Below are 24,743 nucleotides of genomic sequence, written 5' to 3' on the forward strand. Positions count from 1 at the left end.
TTCCTCTTTATTTTCTGAGTCATTGACTCCTTTATTTAGAAGTAAAGGATATTATGTGCCATATTTCTTCTAGAATCACTGGAAGAATGAATGGGCCTCTCTCAGTAGTTACCTTACATTAAGTTACGCTTTCTCAGTTATAAGGAAGGACAAAATGAACAATTATACTAACTAAATCATAATCTAAAAGAGTTAATTTAACTTTCATATGCTAAACTTTCAGGCAGTAGCTGAGGTTTGACTTAATAAATACTTACATATTATATCTTTATTATTTTATAACAGGCATGGCGATACAGTAATATAACTTGAAAGTGTGTGTTCGCATATCCAAATGAATATTGTTCTTTGAAGTATCACTTAGTGAAATTATACCCTCATTCCAAATATGTTGTCATTGTTCAGAACATTTTCAGAAACATTTTGGAATTATGAATTCTTGTCCCCTAGTCAGAGAATTGTTTAGGGGTCACAATCAAAAGTCACTTTGAAGCCATGATGTGATAAAACTGAATTGAAAAATGAAGTAGGGCTATAAGTACTGAGACTAATTTTCTTGTATGATTCATGAGGTATCTGTGAAACAAATCTCAAAGAAGAGGATCAAAACTCTATTGCAAAATTGTTGAAATTACTGTAGCCTACTATAATAATAGCATTTAAGAAAAAGATTCATTTGGCTATATATGATACATTTGTTTTTCTCTCTATACAGCCATACCTACTAAAGTATTAATGAAAATGTAATTACATAAATAAAACAAAGTAGAACAAGTTAACATATTTGGAATTCTTATACATGCTTTTTGATACATAGGTAATGTATTATATTTATTTATTCGTTTAACAACTATTGGATGCTGACCATGAGTCAAGCATTGACAAGATGCAACAGATACAAGTCCAAGAGCAGATACTCTTTTTAAAGAAATTCATACCATGAATATATAAGCTTATCATATTTAGGAAATCCAAAAGCTAAAATTAAAATATACATTTCCCAGAAGATAAATAGGATTTAGTGAAATGTTATGATGCAATTATACTGTTTTTCAAAGAAATGACTCTGGAAATTTAGTAAAATATTTGTTTTATGGTCAGTGTATGACTGAAAAAAATAAACATTTTGGTAGGTATTTATCAAATCTAGCAATTTATAATTCTGAGTATTATATCCATCAATGTGATGAAGCGTCCAAATTAGTTATAAAATCCTATTCTAAATAAACTTCAAAAATGATAAATTTTGAACTTCTGAAGTCCATTTATTTTTTTAAATTCTGTCAGTTTCTGCACAATAATCAAAATGTTAAATGTAAAACATAAAAATGTTAATTGTAACAAATTACATTTCTTAAACTTTTCTATAAAAACTCTTTTGAATAGAATCTTCTCATTAGTTAGGGTGGTTTAGTATTTTCAGTAGGGTGAACCCTCTTTTTGTAGATGTCATGTTTATAGCAGGTAGTATTCATGAACAGGCAACCGACTGTCTGTGAGTCCACCTAGAAGGATCTGTGATATAAATTTAAAAGGTTTTATTATACAATATTTCGGGTAGATTTTTAATATTGAATGCAACTAAATATGAATATTAATGAATATACTCGATGAAATAAAAGCTGCAGAATATACATTTTTACAAGTAACATTTCTCATTTAGATAATTTATAAGCAACAAAGTGCAAAAAATTAGACCTTTTATTGCTTCCATAACATTTTAGCATTTGTTTTTAATGCCTCCTGGAGAAGATACTAAGTGAAAAGGGGAAAAAATGGCAAGGGAAAGGGGGTTCATATGATTGACATTTGCTTTGCATTATTTTCATTGTTTTTTAATTAAGATAGTTACATAGCACCCCTTTCCTAAAATTCAGTATAACAGAATATAGACATCATAAGCACGTGTCATTAGTTCGTGAGACAATTTGCTATTTAACCCTTATTTCAAATTGACATTGTTAATGTGTACCAACTAGTTCTCTGATAGACCCCATTTTATTGTTGGCAGTGTAAACATTATAATAAAAGACTTTTTATTTATTTCATATGCTTTAGAGACTAATAAACCATTTGTTTAATAGATTTGCTTAAAGTAGCAAGAAAAATTATATTAACTTAGTTCTCTGAATCACTAGGTCAAGCAGGTTATAATACTGATCTGCATGTTCTGTGTATTTTTCGTTTTGATTATAGCTTTAATATTAAGCAAAGGAAGATATTTCATCCAGTTATGCACGTTCTTTGATAGATTCTTAAGTTATGTATGATTAAAGCAGCTTTAATATTTCAAAATGATTAAGAGTTGAAAAAAATGCTTGTTACCACACTATCATTGTAATTGTATTACTCAGTCCTCTGTAAAACAAGAATTCAGGACTAAGTGAAACTGTTAGTGAAAACACTTGGATGACTTTATTGGAATAATTACATCTATATAACAAAGTTGAGCTTACTATGTTTGACATTGTTTTTCTCCAAAGTATGAATATTAGTTTTAAATCCATATATCAAGATAAGCACTAAAACCTAACAATCTGTTTATCACTGGTTCCACTTCAACCTTACTTTATTTGTGAATCTTGGTACAATAAAAGAAATAGTACTTTTTCCCCTAGACAAAATAGGTCCTTGAAAATAGTATTTGTACAATCTAGTTATTCTTATAAGCAGTCAAATTCTAAAAAGAGAATAAACAGAATTTTCAGGGTATCAAGCCAAGTGTACCAGGTGGACTCACTATATGTATTTCTATTTCTTCCTATTATAGCCAATAATAAAATGAGAGTAAGTGAAGATAAATAAAAATGAAGGGTTAATTTCAGGGTAGCAATGTAGTAGTTTTTTATGCAGTTTATAAGCAAATGACATAGGCATCACCATGAGGCTGACTTGATAAAATGAAGACCACTTATAGAAGACAGTGATTTTCAAACCCACTCCTCAGATCCAAACAACTAAGGCTCTAGCCACCACCGACTTTAAACAGAGCAGTTCCACTTGTTAAAAAATCTACCTAATATATGAGGATCATGCTTAAGAATTCGTTCTTAAACCTCTGACCTAACAAAACAAAAGCTATTTACCTGATCCATTTTTAGTGACTTGAATGAAATCATCCTCATTCTCATCACAGCTTTCGCAGTTCGATTGTTGGACTGTTTCTGACAGGCTTTCAGCTTGATTGACATCTTTCTGCTTACTGAAGCTTTGAAGTGCAACAAGACGATGATGTATTGCTGCATACAAATATGCTGTATCTTTGGCACTGGCCTGCGTGAGGAACATTACATTGTTAAGAAAATCATTAATGTTAGCTACATTTTACAGATTTTTAATCTTTCACTACTAATAAGGAAGGAATTACATGGCATAAATCTACAAATTGGTACATAGGTGCTAACAACCCTAAAAATTAAGCAGTAAAAAGACAATCTTGAACTAAATTGCATCCTAAAATGTATACTTTTATAAGCAATCCCAATGTATACATTTTAAATTGAGAGAGTGAAATTTTGTTATATAAAATTTCTATTTGAATTTAAATTAGTTAAGACCATCCCTCCTTCACTATTTTCACTGTAGAAAATTGTTGGCTTGCAGAGAAAAGAGACTTCCATTTCCTGTCCATCACTTTGCTTGGACATTCCTCCAAACTACATAGCTTTGTGGATATGCTGAGCTCATTAGAGCAGTCTATGGTATTGTACCATAAATACATCAGAAGTTCTTGCTTTTCAATATTTTTCTACACTATTTTAATGGTGGTTATTCATATGAAAATATAAAAATGGTAACAATAAAGTTGGTATAACTTTTACTGTTAAAATATTCTTTTTTTCAATTCCTTCAGTAAAACTGGGGGTTCATTATTAATTTCGTTTATATTAGCAAAATATAGGCAGCACAGGTACTAAATATAGCTTGTTTCCCTCTTCCCTTTATGAATGAGGAAATTATGGCTCAGAAGGGTAAAATGACTTGTCTGAGTTGCTAGTCAGCAAATTGGCTGAAAGTTGAAACCCAGGTTTTATCATTCACATTAGTGGGATTAATGGAATAAATTATGGTCCATAATAGAATAGAATTCTTTCACCTACTAAAACAATTTTTGAAGAATAAACTAATGTCATGAAGACACTCACTAACATCGATAAGTAAAATGTGTATTTCACAATCATATTAGCTTTTTAATCTCAGCAGCTTTTCTAAAGTGTACTATTGTTACCATCATTTTGCAGATGAATAAAATCAGTTTAAAGAAGGCTAAGTAGCTTTCCTAAAGATTATACAGTATGTACACTATGCTACATATATGTATGTGTGTATATACTTACACCCAGTTCCATGTATATACTAAAATATAAGACCAAAATGTTAATAGTGACCATCTCTGAGGATGGAATCTAGTCATGATTAACAGGCTCAGTCTCTGGCATGCTACTTTACCCACCTAAAACCAAGGGGGAATCTGGCCCAGAAGACTGGCAAGAGTATTAATACCTTAAATGGTAAATGCGGTTTGTACATCATCTTACCTGAACGTTTTAATACTCAATATCACTTACACCTAACAGTACACTTACTGGTAACTAATAAATTTGGATTTTCATCACGGGCACCTGCAAACTTTTTTTCCATATTACTACATGGAAACCAATTTATTTGTATTGTCACCTTCTGCCTGAACTTGGGTAATCAGTCTTCAGTTGGTCCATGGGGAAATCTAGTTTTTTTGGGGGGGAGGTTGTGGTTTTGTTTTGTTTTTTTAAGGCTTTATTCTTGCCAGCTCTCTTGGGTCTGGATCTTGTATTTGAGGTCAAGTATTCCTATGCCAGAAACAGCTAAAGCTGTGCTCCCATCCTGTTACCTTGGAGATTTACTCATGTCCAGAATTGGAATTTGCTGTTGGACTGGTTGTTTTAACTTGCTAGCTCTGTATTTTTCCATTTCCCACTGGTTCTTTTCCAGTGACCTAAAGCCTTTTTTCAATCTCAGCTTGCAGGATAAGCATTAGGCTTCAAAGTCTGCTAACCTCTTCCTGGGAACCATTCCTGACAATAGTCACTTTGGTAACACAGTAAGATTTTTCACAAAATTTCAGTAGTAAAGGAAAGGGTAGAGATTTGATGGCATGTATCACACAAATGTCTTGGAATGAGTACCAATTGATTACATAGACTTTGGTGTTAATTTCTGAATTTCACATAAAATTTATGTCTTATACTACAAACAGACATAATGAATGGCTGTTTTTGCCAATGGTACATATTATAACAAATGAAAAAACAAATTAGTAATTGCAGACATCTATTAATGTAGTAGGATAATCCTCTATCACTGAAATTTCTCACTTACCTGAATTAAAAATACTTTGATGCTATAGTCTTCTAAATCAGTAGCTGTTATTCGTACATTTTTGTGGTTTGCTCTTTGAATCTTCATTTGGGCCCAGAGTTTGCTATTGAGGATCAGCCTTAAACTGCCTTGATTGCGCATAACTAAAATAGGAAGTTGACTACATCAGGCCACGGAACAGTTGACACAGAGGAATTTACCATTTTCAAAAGCAAAATAAATCTTGTAGTTGTTTTTCAGACTGTAGATTCAATACTAACTTGTGATTTGACTAGATTATAACTTGGTTTTCAAATTGTACTTTCTTATGTTGGGAGAACTTTTTTATCTTAAGTGCTGAAATTACACTTTTCTACTGTAATTTTTAAAATGGTTAAAATTTTAGAACTCTTTTTAAGAACTGATAGTCTGAAGAATATTCATCTGTGAATTGTTTACAATGAAGAAAACCAAAACAAAAACCTTAAGTGTCCAAAAAGATGGAATTAGTTAAATAAATTATGGTGTAGTCATTCAAGAGAATATTATGAACCCATTAAGAATACTGCAAAAAGATATTTATTGATGTGGAAAAATCATGGTGTAATATGTAAAAGAAAAAAATAGGCTACAAAGCAAAATAAACGCCATGAATCAGAACTTTTACAATCTATGTATATGTTTATATATACAGAAAACAAGGGTCAGAAAAATATATTCTGTTAACAGATGTTATCTTAGGAAGATAGGCCTTTAAGTGATTTTTTAAAAAATTTTTTCAATCCATGCTTTCCAGTTTTTACAATGAATGGATATTACCTGCATAATAAAAAGAAAGCTGCTTTTGGGGTTTGTTTTTTGTTTTTTATTTTTGTTTGGGGATTTTTTTTTTCCTTTGGCAGGCAGTAGAATCAAACCAGAGTAGTAAATAATTTGCAACTGCCTTGGTACTATTACTTGGTTGGGTGATTTAGAAATCTGCGTGCCTGTTACAGAACTGAAGACACTGTTTCTATCCTTTTAGTCTGAATTATATCTCTTACCCATTTCTTGAGCTTGATATCCAAAACTCAACGAATAACCTTATTCTTGGATCCAATGTGTACCTGTGGTCTCCTCCAAAGTCTTGACCTCTCAAAATTGACCAATAAATCCATTCATCCTGCCCAGATCTCTCCCTGTGCTGTCTTTCAGTTTGGACCTCTGAACAATGCCCATTGTGTCATTTTGAATGATAGCTCTCTTGTATTTTTAGGTTTGACTGGCTCCAACTTCTGAACATCACTGTGCCTGCAGGATTCAATAACTGCACACCTTGGAAACTAATCTCTTTCCTTAGAGACTAATCCTTCATCCTGACCCCCATCCCATGTCTGAGATGCCCAGGACAAATTATGGGGCAAGTTATTTTATTTTAGAAAAGCTTTTCACTTTACAAAATAATTTGCATCATATTATTTCAAATAATAATAACATTACTATTTAGGTGTGTGCTGGGCTCTGATATAGGTGCTTTACATGCTTTATCTCATTGAATTCTCTCAGTAAGTCATGAACTACAGTTATTCCCATTTTAAACTGATATAAGTACAGTAGAGAAAGAGATTAAAAAACTTGTCAAGGTCACTAGTTAGTCACTGCTGGAGCCAGAACTGGAGCGCATGCAGTCTAACAGGAGAGCCTACTTGAAATGGGAAGCTCCTATAGAAATATTTTCAACAGTCTGATTTTTTTGGTGTATTTTATAGCACATCTCCAGAAAATGATATGTGCCTATATTATTATAGGTACACATGAGAAATCCTGAGAAATCGTCGCTTGCTTTACAAAAGGATTCCTTACTTAGTCTTGACTGTAATGTTCCACAGTCACTGCTTGCTGTATCATTCAGTCTCAACGTTCCTCTGCCCCTTTCAATCCAGGATTGTGTTGTTTTGTTGAATATGAAAAGCTTGCAGTTGATCTAAATAACAATTTTTTAAATGTCAAATATATAGAAAATTTTTTCAAAGTAAGTTACTTCCTATGTTATGACACATTTATATGTGTCTGATCTTTTACCAAAATAATCTTCGTTAGTGATTTATAAACCAGCTTTTAACATATATTTAATGTTTAGAAACATATAACTTTTGTATAGTTCAAACATCAAAAAGTAAAAAGACATACAAAGTGAAAAGGGGCCCCAGCTTTTATTTCCCATCTACCAATTTACACCCCTGCAACAAGTAACCACTGGTGTAAATATTTTGTTTATCCTTCCGGAGATATTTGTACATATATACATGCCAATACATATAAATGTTCCCCCTCTTTTTTTCTGTCAGTGGTAGAATGCCATACCTACTTTCTGATTTTTTAAAACTATATATACATCAACTTTTATATTAATTATTTGAGCTATATAATGTTATTTGAAGGTAAAGGAATCATTGAACCATTTGCATGCTTCGAAATTTTCATAGACGGCATGATAATGTGGAGAAGTATGATGTAATGCCACAGGTTACCCCACTACAATCATTACTACTGTGTACAAGAATCACCTAAACAACCTGTTAAAAATACAGCATGTCAGAGCCTCACTCCTAACAATTACTTCAATAAGACTGGAATTAATCTAATCCAAGGGTTATGCTTTGAGACACAGTTAAAATAAAAGTGTCTGTAGATCATACAGGAAGTGGAGAGGAATGGAGAGAGTTTAGAGAAAAGCAGATAGAGAAAGGCAAAGGGAAATTTCTGCCTTGTTGGAAAAAGGTAAAGTTGTAGTAATTACATTTCATGTGCTTGTACTGATGGTGATACTACTCAGCATTAAAATCCTGTGATACTGTAGTGTATATCTGTGAAATTCTTGAATTACATGAAATTCTAAACTTTTTTAAAGGAAGCTAAATTTATGAAATTCTAAACTTTTTTAGGAGGAAAACAAAATTCTTATTGGACTGAAATCAAGGTATCAACATTGTTAAACCTGTGTAAGTAGAATTATTTAATCACAATAATAGCACTAATTATAAAAGCAAATATTAAGGCAGGATACTTGGCTATCGTATTTCTAAGGGACTAATGTGAATAGTTGTAAAACTAACAACCCATTTTCCTGCAAAGTACACATACAAACATAAGAAGAAAATAAGTTACTGGTGTAATTTTTGAGAGCGTCCAACATTTTTATTTAAGTAACTTAGTCTCCATGAAAACTATACTTCTGTCTGTATTTTTAAAGATGTCTCTTCTCATGTTAACTTTATTCCAAGTATGTAAATGCTGCCAAAAAGAGTAAAACATGATATACAGACCTTTAACACATTATGTTCTGATTCCTCCCCTGTTATAACATCAATTTTCTCCAGCAAGCATTTTCGTGATGGTTGGGAAGAGAATGCAGCAGCTGATTCAGTTAGGGAAGTATTTTTAATAGAGTCTGTTCCTAAGAGAAAATGCGGGATAAACACTGAAAAGTCCCCATTTTCTCTACTGTGAAAGTTCTTTATTGCCCCCATGACCACATATATCTACTTGGCTTTTTCCAATAGTAAGTGAGACTCCAAAAATTCAAACTGCGTGAGTTCGTGTAAAATCTCCTTATCGATTCCCGCATAGCATTAACTCAAAAAATTATTAAAGCTTGTATATCAGATAATCATATTTATATGCTTTAATCTTTACCAAAATATTTGAAACACTGAATTACTGTTTTTTAAAATCTTATATTAAATATTAATTTTACTTATATTAAATATTAATGTTAATAAATAACATAAAAAACAAGACAAACTAGGTGAATCTAATGTTTTACAAATGAAAGAATTCTTACTTGAACTTAAAAAGTTGACAGGAAATTTCGGAGTGGATTTGAATGGTTTTTCCTTGGTGTATGAATCATTTTCAAGTTGAGGCTGGGTGAGTTTTTGAGTACTCTGAGTGGGGAAAAAGATGCATTATTAATTTTATTTAATAAAAGTTTTAATTTTATCCCTATATGTTTGCAGTAAGACACTTTCATTTTTCTGTTTCAACACAGCAAATAAGCCCAGCTGGTATGTTTTTATTTTGGACTTTCTGTGTGCTGAACAGAGAATTCATCTCCATTGTTAGAAAGCCTGAGTTCTAATCCTCAGAAAATATAATCTAGTTACCACCAGCGTACTTCAGGTGGGATCTAGTCCCAGAGGCAATGGGAAAGGTCTAAAGGTACAAAAGAAGGTAACAGATGTTCCACACTCTGACTAGACTAAACTGATGCCCAGGAGGTACAAAAGAAAGAAAGAAAATGTGCCTTTGAACACAGGAGTTAAAAGTATAATTCAATTTAATATTACTTTTAATTAATTTACCTTTAGAAATTTAAAGTGACAGCTCTGTATATAGTAACAGAAACATATACCAAAGTATTTCAGTGTCCCCAGAAATTTACTCTTGCTATCCACTTTATGGAAGAAAACACAAAAGTTATCCAGAGACCCCCACAAGATGTCTCAGAGAACATCTTTGTAGAAAGAATCCTAACTTTTCCTCCCAGACAATTTTTGCCAACAGTCGCTTTTAAGGCTACTTGGGGCTCTGTATGTCTGTTGTAATCAAGGCCTGCACAAAAAAGACTAATTGACATGACATTTGCGATAATGTGTAGCCCTCTGCAAAACACAGAGAATTAGAACAATGATACTTAAGAATTTATGCTTATATTTTTTCCCTTATGAACTGAAAATTATTTCACATTACTTAACTAGACATCAAGATATTCCCTTAAAATTGGTAGAGATGGGTATAATTATTTCTATTTTAAGAAAATAGAAACTGAGGCACAGAAAGTTTAAATGACTCACTCTAAAAACACATAGTTAGCCAATAAGCCAAGAGTGCATCCTGGCCCCCAAATCGCAAGGCCAAAAATTTACAGGATTAGAGGACAAACACAAATTATCTCTGTAATTCCTGTTATCCTTAAGATATTACCAACTTAAAGAGATAGAGAGTTCAGGTTCCTTTATAAACCAAATTTAAAATGCCCATAGGAAATGTGCACAAGTGCCTTCTCAAACCAAACCTGTAGTCCTGACTATAGTTTATTTGTATAGGTATTTCTCTGTCTGCTCTTATTAGATGATAAGCACCTTTAGGGCACAGTGTCTCCTTTAGCTTGCATAACCACTTACTCAGGTGGTTTTCAAACCTGCCTGTACATTAGAATCGCTTGACAGCTGGCCTCACCCACAGGCATTCTGAGCTAATTGGTCTGATGAGACCAAGGGTAAGAAATCCTTAAAAGGATGATTCTAACAGGCAGCCAAATTTGAGATCAATGCTTTATATACCATAAGAACTCAGTACATGTTTGGTAAATTGAGTGGAATGTAAAGTTGATCCTGTGAGGTTTGAAAAGCGTTGTCTGACATTTTACAGATGCTGTGGCTAATCTGGTGTCAAACTTAGAAATAAATGATATGGAACAAATGTGCCTAAATATACTGCCTGTAAATTCACCATGGAGGCTAGTCCGTTTTGGTTCACATCCAAAGGCATAGGTCACAGGTCTAGGATTGGTGAGTTGACCTTTATTTTGGGAATGACAGAAGGGTCCCTAAAATAAACTAAGCCTTTAAAATAACTAATATATGAAAGCCCTAAAAATTTTGGAATGAGTTTGGGCGTGGTGGCTCACGCCATAATTCCAGCACTTTGGGAGGCTGAGGTGGGTGGATCGCTTGAGCTCAGGAATTCAAGGCCAGCCTGGGCAACATGGTGAAACCTCATCTCTACCAAAAATACAAAAAGTTAGCCAGGTGTGGTGGTGCGTGCCTGTGGTCCCAGCTACTCGGTAGGCTAAGGTGGGGGGATCCCTTGAGCCAGGGAGACAGAGGTTGCAGTGAGCCAAGATCATGCCTCTGCATGATCTGCATGTCAGCCTGGGTGACAGAGCAAGACCCCATCTAAAAAAAAAAAAAAAAAAAAAAAAGAATTGGAATGAACTGGCTTAACGAGTTGGTTCTTTTATTAATCTAAATCCGTACATGAGTTTAAAAATCTCTGCAGCTTCTTTGGGATTCTTCATGTAACTGGTATTCCTGAGACAAGCTAGGCATGTTCAAGCTATCTCAGCCACTTTCCTGACTTGAGTGAAAGCTGGAAAAGGTATGAAGATGTGATTGACCAGATAAAACCATAGGCATGGTTTCCCACAGCTTTCACTTTTCTGTACAATTTTCTACTGTAGATTACACTGTCTTAGAGATCAGAGTTCTGTGGGGACCAGAGAAGCAGTTATCTCATTGCAAGAGGATGCTGAGCATTAAATAAGGATAATGGTAATAACAGTGAGGGGTTTTCACTAGGCAAGTAGATTCTCCTAGGCAAGTAAAGCACTATGAATTTTCTCTGAAAGCTAGGGAAAGAAAAGTTATAATAATGCTTTTTGATGTAAGAGCTTGAAAGTAGGGTTGTGGTTAACTAATAAGAACAAACTGGTCGCCGGGCGCGGTGGCTCACGCCTATAATCCCAGCACTCTGGGAGGCTGAGGCGGGCAGATCACGAGGTCAGGAGATCGAGACCATCCTGGCTAAGATGGTGAAACCCCATCTCTACTAAAAATACAAAAAAAATATATAATATATATATAAGCCGGGTGTGGTGGCACACATCTGTATTCCCAATTACTCGGAAGGCTGAGGCAGGAGAATCGCTTGAACCCAGGAGGCGGAGGTTGCAGTTAGCAGAGATCGTACCACTGCACGTCAGCCTGGGTGACACAGTGAGACCCTGTCTCAAAAAAAAAAAAAAAAAAAAAAATTGGCAAATAATTTTAAATGCATCTTGTTGTAAAATGATGCAAACTATTAAAATATCATTACCAATTGAGCTTATCTAACGATTGCAGATAATTCTGGGATTTCCTTGGGTACTTTTGGCTTAACACAAGTCAAAGAACTATTTAATATTTCACATCAGTAATAATGTTATAATTATACAGTTCCCTTCCTCTGTGGGTTTCTATTATTTTAACAACTAGGACATGCTTCCCAGGAGAATCTTTCCAGTTAAAGAAAGAAAATGTGCCGTTGAACTCAGGAGTTAAAAAGTATTATTCAATTTAATATTACTTTTAATTAATTTACCTTTAGAAATTTAAAGTGACAGCTCTGTATATAGTAATAGAAACATATACCAAAATCTTACCAAAACTCTTTCTACCATGTTTTCTCCAAAAACAAAATTGGAACTGCAGTTTTTAAAAGAACATTTATCTTCATTTGGTTGACATCTAAGAAAAAGAAATAAGCATTTACTATTTTAAATACATGGATAAAGCCATTTTAAACCTTGAAATAATCAGATAATTTAATAGATTTATGTAAATCAAATTTACTGCTCATTTTTGTTAGTTTGAATTTAATGAGAAATGAAAGAAAAATTCAAATAGTGGCATCCAGAGGTGATTGTCAAGATAGTTTCCAGCTATTACAGCACTGACAGAGACCAGTCCTGACTGCCTCATGGCCATCACTGCACTGGCTGTGTGGTCAGCCAGGAGGGCTGCCCAACCCTTTTTGCTTTTCCAACACACCCTGTCTAATACCTAATTTGCACTCTTCCCTTCCCCAAGTGGCTAATGCCTTTAGCAACCAGAGATCTCCAGGGCAAAAGCAAAACCCTATCTGTTATAATTGAGTGTGCATTGGCTTAAATTTTTTTGCCTCCCAGAAACGTTTTTTTTAATGTTAAAAGTGTTTTTCCTGATGAGAAACTTGAAGACAGGAAGCCCTCTCTTTGTAGACAGATGTGCTCAGGGTTCGTCATTGCATCCCCAATGTGCACAGAAGGCACCTGCTACCGCACCTGGACAGAGCCCAGTCATGTGAGTCAGTTTATATCCACAGCTAGTTTTAATCTCTCAGATCAAACATTTATTCATCACTAGTAATACTAATACATACTAATAAATATGGCAGATTTATACTGCTTTCCTTGTTGTTTATATAACCCATGCCAATAAAAAATGAATAATGCCAAAATAAAAGAAAAAAACGCCAGAGAGAGAGGAAGAGAGCCTAATCTACTAACCAGATAATTTATGCCCAACCAAATAAAAGTTTAGCCATACATTTTCAAAAAGTTCTCACCCAAGTCAATGAAACAATGAAGACAATCCAGTATTAATATGATAATATTTAAGTATCAGAAATTTTTTAAAAACATTTTAAACTTGTGTTCCTATAAAATCTCCTTTCAAATGGGAATCTTGGCAGTTTATCCATACAAGGTCAGAAAATTATTTTCCATGATTGGTTATAATAATAAAAAAATGCAAGAATGAAAGGACGACCCTTCTGTTTTCTCATTATTAACTTACCCTACTGATGTTGCACCTAAAAAGTGCTGGTTAGTAGACAGCTGGACTGAAATTCTGGCACTTGATAAATTTTCACTTGACAAATAGGAATTTCCCTCAGAAATCTGAAAGTAAAGAAATACATCAAAAAGTTTATAAAGACTACCTTACTATAGGACCATCAGACAAGGAAACAATAGTTATAGTTAAACATATTGAAAACTTACTATGTTTAAGTACTGCCCTAAGCATTTTATGTACTATCTCATTTACTCCTTACAACTCTATACACTTTGTACTTCTATTATCCACATTTTACAGGTGAGTAAACTGACACAAAGAACTTAAATAACTTGTCCAGGTCACTTACATACAATGGAGATCTGTCTAATACCGGAATATCATAATATTCAGAAATCCCACTGTGTTTTGTTATTTTTGCCATTTTAGTCAAATTGGGTTAATTCTCATTTCTGGATTAGTAAAGCTCACTTTCAGGACTATGTAATCCTTGGTAACACCCAAAAATGTCACCATCCTAGTCACCCAGTGTAAGAGAAAACCCCACTCATCTCTTTATCTTGAAATTTTCAACTGGTAACTTACCCAGTTACTTTGCCTTATGTACATATGTGTATGCACAATACCTGAATTAATATATAAATGTAAGAGTGAGGAAATTTAGAATTGGAAGGAACCCTATAAATTATCTGGTCTAGTATTTACAATGTATTGTGGACACCTTCCTTCCTCGACCAGGGATTTGCAAAGATGTTTCAGGTCGTTCATATCTTTTAAAGCCAGATGGGATATGTTTCCACTTAAATTTTTATTTCAATCAATAAAAATAATTTTGAATACTTTTTCTTTTTTAACAAGAATTTGAGAACTGACAAATATGTATCAAGAGAGCATGTGCCATGGTTAGCAAAGATCAAAGTACATGCTCATGACCTAGTCACTCAGATGATGTAGCCCTCAGTCGAAATGGTAGCTTTCACTCCTATGTTGGTTAAAATAGTTATTTAGGCATATATTGTTTAATCTATACATATTAAGTAACCATTGATTAATGATAGGATGAAAATAATTTATCTGATTTTGATATACAAGTTAATAAGAAATATAAAGATAATGGTTCTACAAAATCCACCTAGAGAGTTTTCACCAAATCTTAAATTACATTCATTTGGTCAAAATTCTTACATAGGATCTTATATACAGTGTGTCTCTGGATCTTCAAAGATCACTAAATGGAAAATTTAATGATGGGCATTAAATTTTCTGTTTAATGATGGGCATATACAGTAAGGATTTTCAATAACTGGAAATAAGGTTTATTCACTAGACCTTATAATTTTCTCAAAAATAAATATAAACAATAGCTTGAAATTTTCTCTTATACTTGGATCATTTAGGAAAAAAAAATGGAAGAAATATATTAATAAATTTTATTTTAAAAATATGCAATGCAGTGTTTACAAAAATCCTGCCAAGAAAGAAATATTGATGTACTTTTGATGTCATAGCGTGTAATTAAAATCTTGCTGTGTATTTATAGTGCATGCCATTTTAAAATGCAATATAACTTTTTAGAAATTAGTCAACACATTATACTTCCTATTACATAATTTAAAACAAGTTAAACACCATGCATCACTCTTTTTTTTCTTTTCTTTTTTGAGACAGTCTGGCTCTGTCACCCAAACTGGTACCATCTCGGTTCACTGCAACCTCTGCCTCCCGGGCTCAAGCTAGGACTACAAGCGCATGCCACCATGCCCAGCTAATTTTTATATTTCTTGTAAAGACAGTGCTTTACTATGTTGCCCAGCCTTGTCTGGAACGTTTTAGCTCAAGAGATCCATTCATCTCGGCCTCCCGAAGTGCTAGGATTAAAAGCATGAGCCACCATGCCCGGCCATATGACTTCTTAAATAAAAGTAAGGAATTATGTAACTTGGTGATAATTATTACATTATATTTAAATGAAAACAGTAATATACTTATCTAAAATTGAAGAAATATTTTACTTAAAAATTATTATATAGCATGCATAAAGGATGAAATGATTTTTTAAGTTCATAATGGATCTCTCCAAATCATATCTTACAAAGTAAAGGGTTTAGAAATATAAAAATATTGGTAAATGCTGACCAAGTTCAAGTCCCTTACTTTGCTGATAAAAAAAGATGTTGAATGGGTGCTTTGTTTAGCTAAACAAAGATAGTGGCAGAGGCAAGATTAGTACCAAGCTGGTATTTTTTTACACTTGAATGTTTCTGTCCTTATGTGCACTAAGGGAAAACAAAACAAAGCGAAACTATGTGACCAATCCTCAGTAGTTCAGCTGGAAACAAATAGCTAAGATGGAATAACTGTCAAATTCCAACCTGCCTATCTTGAGTCCTGTTCCTCCTGTGTCTGCTTCTGCTGGAAGACAGGGGTAGCATTACAGCAATTGAATATATCCCCAAACCCGTATCTGCATGGCTTGTGTAAGTTACTGTCTCTTTAGAAAGGCCTACAAAGAGTGATTCAGACACTACATAGTAGGAAGTTAGAATTCTTATCTGTCTCTGGAGGCTTCCCAGACCCTTCCAATTGCACTGTATAGGGAGTTCTCTGCTCCTGTTATACTGGAATATGGCTCTGAAGTGAACCCCTGGTATGACCTAAACTGGCAAAGATACACTGTGATGTTGACCAGTTGACGATGTAGAGAAAATCCATGTCTCTTTTTTGACTACTGACTATGGCCCCTGGCTACCTCATTGCTGTCCCCATTCTCACATAGGGTCATTGCTATGGCACAAGACCCCCAGATTTCTACTGCCCAGTACTCAGCTTTATAACTTTAGAGAGACCATAGATTTGTGAGACTACAACTCTCCAATGTAAAGTAAGAGTACAACTTTAAAAAGGTTACCAAGGGCTTTATGCTATCTAGCCCAGCAACAAAACAAAGCTCAGGCAACTCCTATTTCTGGATATGGAGGCCCCAAACAACCTACAAAAGGAAGGATGAAGGGTTGAGATCAGTCCTGTTATCCTGGGCTTTCTCACCTTATTATTTGTTTTTTCTTTAATCTTGCAGGATTCCAGTGCCTTGTGTCCAAATGTTTTTCTTACTTTTGCATAACTTTGAGCTTGAGGTAGCTGCAAAATAGCAGGTCTAATAACATGCTTAGAATGTTTCACAGGACCTTAAAAGAATAGAATTAAAAGATAAATATATTTTTAGTGCAATATTCCTTTACTCCCTATTTTTAACTAATATAATTCTTATTTTCTAAAGTCATGTTTAAATGAGGGACTAGTGTTAATTAATCAAAGTCAAAATAAGCATTGAGTTCCCCAGCACTCACACCTTGCCTAGCTTTTGCCCAATAACTGTTCATTTTGATCATGAAACCTGGCTTACTTGCATTATTTCTTCATGTTTTGTCACTCTGACCTAACTCCATGCCCCCAACACACGCACATATAGGGAGATGAAAATATAGGTGGTAAAATATACAATTTCTGAGGTTCTTGAAATAGAAGCTACATACCTTGTTCAGCACTCTTTATATCAACATTACTTTGCACAAGAGTTGATATCATAAAAATATTGTTTTTCCTCACTGTAAGAAAAAATGTTAAAAAAATTTTTAATACAGAAGAGTGTCAGATTCTACACTATTTGGGGCTTAACAACCCCGTTCTGAACTCACCAGCAGATGTCGCAATTGGCACTAACAGAGTACTAGGTAGTGCTCTCTGGAGCACTGGCTCTGCTAAAAATGGGATTGCCGGCCAGACGCGGTGGCTCACACCTGTAATCCTAGCACTTTGGGAGGCCAAGGCGGGTGAATCACCTGAGGTCAGGAGTTTGAGACCAGCCTGGCCAACATGGCAAAACCCAGTCTCTACTAAAAATACAAAAAAAATTAGCCAGGCATGGTGGCAAGTGCCTGTAATCCCAGCTACTCGTGAGGCTGAGGAAAGAGAATCACTGGAAACCAGAAGGTGGAGGTTGCAGTGAGCGGAAATCGTACTCCAGCCTGTGTGATGGGAGCGAGACTCCATCTCAAAGGAAAAAAATGCTGGGGGGTGGATTGCCAGATGCGTCCCGCTACATAGTTCTGTTTACTTTCAGAAATCTAAGTGAAAATTAAGTGACTAGAGAAAAGGCAGCCTTTTTTAGATCTTTAAATAGTGTACTGTCAGAAATTCTACGACTATAAAATCTGAGTTGGTAATGAGCCCTTCAGCATTAATATATAGCTATTATAGAATATTATAAAACTGTTACCAAAGTTTGCCCACACTCCCTTACTTTTTAATGAGTATACCTGAAAAAAGAAGTAAAGATGACAAATGTGCTAGGTTATTTTTCTACAAGCATGTTGGTGGGGTAAGACTGTGGTGATGGCTCCAAGTATAGAATTTCTATACATTTTAAAGGGATCTCCTCGATTGCAAATTGCAGAAACAGCAACCTTTGGCATTTAATTAATGAAGATGAGAAAAGAATAATTGCTTCTTCAAAGTATTCTTTAAGGTGTTATAACAAATGTTGGGGTAGAATCCCTTCTTTACTTCAGAGTTCAATTTAATGTTTTTTATTATCTTTTATTACTGAACATGAACAAAAAATGAGCCATATTTTTCTCCTGCTGAACACCACTAACTTTCTGCACAAGATAAAACAGAGTGATGCTTTCCTTTGTGTGTGTCCAGTAAAAAATGAATTAAAGCAGGTGCGTAGATAACTTAAAGCCATTCCTTTGTTTTATGTGTAAATACAATAAAACAGAATACCTTTGCCTCTGGGATTAGGATCTCTATTTCTCTCTCTTTTTTTTTTTTTCTTTGAGATAGAGTCTCTGTCTGTCATCCAGGCTGGAGTGCAGTGGTATGACCTTGGCTCACTGCAACCTCTGCCTCCTGGGTTCAAGCAATTCTCTTGCCTCAACCCCCCAAGTAGCTGGAACTACAGGCATGCAACACCATGCCCGGCTAATTTTTGTATTTTTAGTAGAGACCAGGTTTCGCCATGTTTGCCAGGCTGGTTTCGAACTCCTGGCCTGCAGCGATCTGCCTGCCTTGGCCTGTCAAAGTGCTGATATTATAGGCATGAGCCACCACACCCGGCCAGGATCTCTATTTATCTTAATGTCTGAGCTTGTCAGTCAGGTTAGAAGGGTTAGAGACACTAAAAAGTGTCTCTTCTGCATCTGAAAGGTACATGACTGTTGCTCAGTCATGCCTGCAGTTATTACTAAGAATATAGATTTATTCATTGAAAAACTCTGTAGTTCAGGCCGGGCGTGGGTGACTCAGGCCTGTAATCCCAGCACTTTGGGAGCCGAGGTAGGTGGATCACGAGGTCAAGAAATCGAAACGATCCTGGCCAAAATGGTGAAACCCCATCTCTACTAAAAATATAAAAATTAGCTGGGCATGGTGACGTGCACCTGTAGTCCCAGCTACTCAGGAGGCTGAGGTAGGAGAATTGCTTGAACCTGGGAGGCGGAGGTTGCAGTGAGCCGAGACCGTGCCATTGCACTCCATCCTGGGTGACAGAGCCAGACTCTGTCTCAAAAAAAAAAAAAAAAAAAAGGAAAAAAGAAAAAACTCTGTAGTTCCTGGGTAGAGGGGGATCAATTCAAGTGAAGTGAGTAGTTTGTACTTTTTCTTTCTTAGTGGCAAACTTAACTTGGCAATTGATTGTTTAATAGAAATGAAAACATGAGAATAGAGATCATTTTAATGTGGAGAAAATGCCATTTCAAATATTTTATTATGATAAAATAGTTTTACTAAGCAAAACATTATAAATTTCAAGTAAAGAGGAGTAATGTTTTAATTAGTGGAAATTTTAGTGGATTTATATGCTAAACTTAAAATATGAATTTAAAGCATAATTGCATGTTTTAAATACTACACATTATAAACTATGTAGATGAACAATAAGTAAAATAATGCAAATTGTTTTTACTTTTATAGGGCTGCCTTAAATAAAATAATGCTGTTATAAATGTGAAATCGTAAAAAAAATTAAGTTCAAACTTTCTACCCAAGGTAAAAACATGTACTCAGAATTTGTGAAGTTAGAATTCATAAGGTATTCTTCGATGCATACTTTGTGATCTATTTCTAAGGTGTCAGCATTTTATGATAGTAGCTAAGAAAGAAAAGTCATCATTAATAAGAATGATTTTGAAAAGTCAGAGTGTCAGGCTTGAAGTTCTAGAAACTCTTTATTACCTGACCCAGAATGGGGGAAGGTTGGGAGGTTAGTGACGGATGAAGATCTCATTTGTTTCTGAGACAAGGTTGACACTAAAAGCAGATTGCAAACTAAAGTCACTTAGAAAGTGGGTTTTTTGTTTTGTTTTCATTTGGAGTTTTGCTGTTTTGGAAAAATTTCTGTATCACTAATTTAGAAAAGTCTTTATTTTTATTAATGTAAATAAGGAGTACATCTGATGAGGATGATAAATTAATTTCCATTCAATTCCATTCAACAGTAAATATTTATTTTATGGTCACCATATGTAAGACACTATCAACCATGAAGATGACCTCAAGGAACTCACAGTGGGGGAGAAATATACACATAGATGCTGTATTACAAGGCGGAAGACATGGAGCTCATTATAAAAGGAATCACTGGAGTGCTTTCAGCATAGAAGAGAAGCAAACTAAGTTACTGATTTACTCGGAACACAGTGTATGATAAAATTATTTTCAAAGGGTAGGCATCCATTTATTTAAATAGGTGGTTGCTTTCTTTTTTCTTTTTTTTTTTTTAGAGGGAGTCTCATGCTGTCAACCCACCTGGAGTGCTGTGGCACAATCTCGGCTCACTGCAACCTCCACCTCCCAGGTTCAAGAGATTGTCCCAAGTAGCTGGGACTACAGGCACCTGCCACCACGCCCAGCTAATTTTTTTTTTTGTATTTTTAGTAGAGACAGGGTTTCACTGTGTTGGCCAGGCTGGTCTCAAACTCCAGACCTCGTGATCTGCCCATCTCGGCCTTCAAAAGTGCTGGGATTGCACATGTGAGCCACCGCACCCAGCCAATGGTTACTTTAAAAATGGCCTTTTCCCCTACTTACAAAGCTAATACATGCTCAATGCAGAAACTTTGGAAACATAGCAAAATACAAAGGCATGGGAGATGGGGAGGAGACCAAATCACCTGCAAGTCCTCTACTTAAGATAACCACTGCTATCATTGTGGCTTATGTCCTTTTGGTATTTTTTCCAATGCTGATAAATGGAATGTTTAAATACTGACTCACTGTACCATTATATAGCTTGTTGTTTTCACATAACAATATATTATAAACACTATTCAGTTGATAAGCTTTTAACATTACTCTTTTGAAAAGTTTCTCAGTAATTTTGCATTCAGAATAAACATAACAGTGAATAGTCAACAGTCAAGGCTATACATACCTCCCTGGGACTGAGAATCTGTAATATGAAAAGTAAAAGATGAAGACCGTACACGCTTTCTTGAAAAACCATTACATTCTGCAAGAAAAGCAATGGGAAGGCTAAAATTACTTGCAATAACAAAGTATCCTCAACTCATGATAGGGTAGGATAAACAGAATTTTCTTTTGTCTACACAGATCATCATTTGATAACACATTAACCCTTAAATCACTATTTTAAATATTGGGGTTAATAGGTTGCTGATTGATTATAAACCTATAGGCATATCATGCTAGTATGAAACAATTAGAAATGACTGGTGTCAGCAATAATTTGTATATGCATTTTGAGGTCTACAGAGAATGTTTTTGATAGGCTGAGGGGCAGGGAGTGGAGCACAGTGAATTTTAGTCACTAGCATCAGTGTTCTCAGGGACCTATACATCATATTTCAAAACAAAAGTGAATCTACTGGCATATTTAAAAAAAAGAAAAAGCAGGCCGGGCACGGTGGCTCAAGCCTGTAATCCCAGCACTTTGGGAGGCCGAGACGGGCGGATCACGAGGTCAGGAGATCGAGACCGTCCTGGCTAACACCGTGAAACCCCGTCTCTACTAAAAAATACAAAAAACTAGCCGGGCAAGGTGGCGGGCGCCTGTAGTCCCAGCTACTCAGGAGACTGAGGCAGGAGAATGGCGTAAACCCGGCATTTGCAGTGAGCTGAGATCTGGCCACTGCACTCCAGCCCGGGTGACAGAGCGAGACTCCGTCTCAAAAAAAAAAAAAAAGAAAAAACATTAACTTTCACACAGTCTGTGCCACATGCCAAAATACTTGTGTCTGCTAATTTTGTTTGTATGAAGATTGATTTTGGAATACAGGATGAAAATCATTACCTGGTTCTGCTACTTCATACAGGGTGTCTTCTGCAGGTCTCTGAAAGGAAACAAAACCACTGAGGAGAGCTGAGTATTTGCCTTTGTATTATGTTGGTGCAAAAGTTAGTGCAGTTTTGGCAATTAAAAGTAATGGCAAAAATCGCAATTAGTTTTGCACCAACCTACTACATCAGATTTCCACCCTGCCACTTTACAGAATTCTCGGAAGCCAGGGCTAATTAGCCTGGCCAGGACAAAGCAGTTCACCTTCATTTGTTAGGCACATAGTCAAGAAAAACCAAAAGTCTAGTCCAGTAGTTTTATAGTTCAATGACTGCAGATTCACTTGTGAAAGTTCGTTTAAAAATGTAGATTTTGAGGCACCTATTCTCAAGATTCTGAAGTGGTTGTTCTTGGGTGGGGCCCAGGAATGTTTTTTAAACAAGGGCTTGGAGGTTGAGTGTTTCTTACGTTTAGTGTTTTTGTGAGTAGTAGGTTAAATTACCTGCATGGATAAGAATGAATACCAAGAAATAAGGTAAAGTGAGAATCTAGTGGGGCTTTTTGTTTGTTTAGAGATGAGGTCTTGTTCTGTCACCCAGGCTTCAGTGCCAGCAGTGCAATCATAGCTCACTGCAACCTCTAACTCCTAGGCTCAAGCTATCCTCTAGTCTCAGGCTCCCAAGTAGCTAGGACTTACTACAGGCACATGTCACCATGCCTGACTAATTTCTTTTTATTTTTTTTTGTAGAGATGAGGTATTGCTTTATTGATCAGGCTGACCTCAAACCACAGGCTTCAAACAGTCCTCCCACTGTGACCTAGCAGTGTGCAGGGATAACAGGCGCAAGCCATCACGCCCAGCAACTAATCTTACTGTTGGTCTTTCAAAACGGATGATTTTAGTATGATGCCAAAAAAACAGGCAGAGTTCAAAAGGTCCCTTTAAAATCAAATATCGTAGTTTAGAATTTATTTTTTTACCTGATTTTAGGCTAGGTCAGTGGTGAGGACTCATATGAGGAGCTATAGCCCTCCTAATCTCTTTCAACTCCGCCCGTTTTCAAGTTACTCCAAATAAAGATATTACTATAATGAAACAGTATGTTATCCATAGCTCCAAGACAAGGTCTCTGGCTTCGCATTCCAGCCAAACTGATGTTTGTAAATCCTGACTATATCAATAATCTGGAGGCACTACTCTGCTGGTAAAGAACAGCATAAACCTAAGCAGCAGTGATATCTTTCAGGATAACTAGCTTCCTGAAATATAATTATCTTTGTCAAAGTAAAATTAAACAAAGAAATAGACAATCTTACCTTAAAAGTATGTTCTCCCTTTTCAAAAACAAATATTGGTTGAGCAATGACAGATTTTTCTATGAAAAAAAAAAAACAGGCAATAAATCAAAGCATGCTCTGACATTTCTTACACCATCTAAAAATATTTGAAGACTTTTTTTTGTTTTTTGTTTTCTCTGCATTTGGGTAAAAGCCAAGCTACTTTATGTGGATACTATAAATTGCACATTTATAAATAATTTAACAGTTAATTACAGAAATAAACACTTGGGGGAAATGATAGCAGTATCTTTCCATAAATAGGTAATCCCATTAAAAGAACATGCTTTAAGTGTTTAAGGAAAGCAAAATATAATTATGTACCTTTAGAATCTCATCAGGGCATGGTGATTAACACCATTACTTTAAGAATAAAAAGTTTCAATGAGTGAAAAATCTAATCTAGGAGTAGTACTTCCACTTAGGTTAGATGTGGAGGTATAAATGATATACATGCATTGCATTACAACCTTAAAATATCCAGAAATAATTCATATTTCCTTCACTAGAGTAGTCATACACCAAACTTTATTTTTGATATTTAGATAAAAAATTAGTATTGCACAGTGTTATAAAGTAGGTAAAGTTTGTCTTCAACCTTGCCAGCCTTATTAATATTTTGTATTTTCTTATTTTAGATAAGACAATAGAGAGAAATTCATTCTAGGGTATGCATAAGTGTTAACAGCTTTAAATATGAATGCTTCAGAATTCTTAAGAAATATTATGTGGCAGTTAAGAGCCTGGGCTCTGGAGTTAGTTTGGATAAGCATGTGTTCAAATATAAGTTCCATCACTAATTGACTAAATACTTTGGCAAACAATGTATCTTTACCTTAGTTTCTCATCTGAAAAAAAAAATCGAGATTATAGCAGTACTTACCTCATAGAGTTTATGTGAAGATTAAATGAGACTTTTAGATTTAAATTTTAACAAAACCAAACAAAAAAAGCCTTAAAGAAAGGATATCTGGCATTCCACCAATCCCCATTCTAAAACTCATAGCTATCATTGCTAAGTGATGACAACACATTCTGGATGAGACCAAGTAAGACCTCAGAACTTTTCTCATTATAGCAGCCATTAGCAGTGTATTGTCTTGGCATGCACTGAGGTAATTTGCTATCCCTGAGCTGAATAAATAAAGCTCTAGCTGACAAATTTCAAGAAACTACTAGACATATACAGCGTTTAAATGCCAGAAAGGGATTCCCCATTTCATCACAATCTTTTAAGAGTGTCATAAAGTCTGTAAACACGCTTTGTGAATCTCCTAGAGCCATGTGAACTTGCATACCTCTTCCCAGTCCAGTGAAATAAAACTGTTTAGTGGGTGTTTTTTGTTTTTTTTGTTTTGTTTTTTTTTTTGGTGTGTGTGTGTGAGATGGAGTCTTGCTCTTGTTGCCCAGGCTG

The 24,743-nt window shown here is 35.0% G+C and overlaps 1 protein-coding gene across 6 annotated transcripts in view; it reads right to left on the reverse strand.

Moving 5' to 3' along the window:
- Positions 1-242: 242 nt before the first annotated feature.
- The window catches only part of RANBP3L (RAN binding protein 3 like), a 50,998-nt gene continuing 26,497 nt past the window's right edge, over positions 243-24,743 (reverse strand). The window contains exons 2-15 of one of the 6 annotated variants that reach the window (XM_025388168.1): positions 23,309-23,367; positions 22,006-22,045; positions 21,127-21,204; positions 17,228-17,299; positions 16,740-16,879; positions 13,695-13,798; positions 12,521-12,605; positions 9,161-9,263; positions 8,643-8,773; positions 7,180-7,300; positions 5,359-5,501; positions 3,087-3,273; positions 1,253-1,254; positions 243-576 (exon numbers count right to left, since the gene is read on the reverse strand). In XM_025388168.1, the coding sequence (XP_025243953.1) occupies positions 463-576; positions 1,253-1,254; positions 3,087-3,273; positions 5,359-5,501; positions 7,180-7,300; positions 8,643-8,773; positions 9,161-9,263; positions 12,521-12,605; positions 13,695-13,798; positions 16,740-16,879; positions 17,228-17,299; positions 21,127-21,204; positions 22,006-22,045; positions 23,309-23,367 (1,379 nt within the window). In that variant the 3' untranslated portion in view covers positions 243-462. Of the gene's footprint in view, positions 577-818; positions 1,516-3,086; positions 3,274-5,358; positions 5,502-7,179; positions 7,301-8,642; positions 8,774-9,160; positions 9,264-12,520; positions 12,606-13,694; positions 13,799-16,739; positions 16,880-17,227; positions 17,300-19,928; positions 20,004-21,126; positions 21,205-22,005; positions 22,046-23,308; positions 23,368-24,743 lie in introns of those variants that run through there. The other 5 variants (XM_025388169.1, XM_025388167.1, XM_025388171.1 and 2 more) reach the window with 5 other exon arrangements.

Source organism: Theropithecus gelada, chromosome 6, assembly GCF_003255815.1.
Source record: "Theropithecus gelada isolate Dixy chromosome 6, Tgel_1.0, whole genome shotgun sequence".
NCBI classification, from domain to species: Eukaryota; Metazoa; Chordata; class Mammalia; order Primates; family Cercopithecidae; genus Theropithecus; species Theropithecus gelada.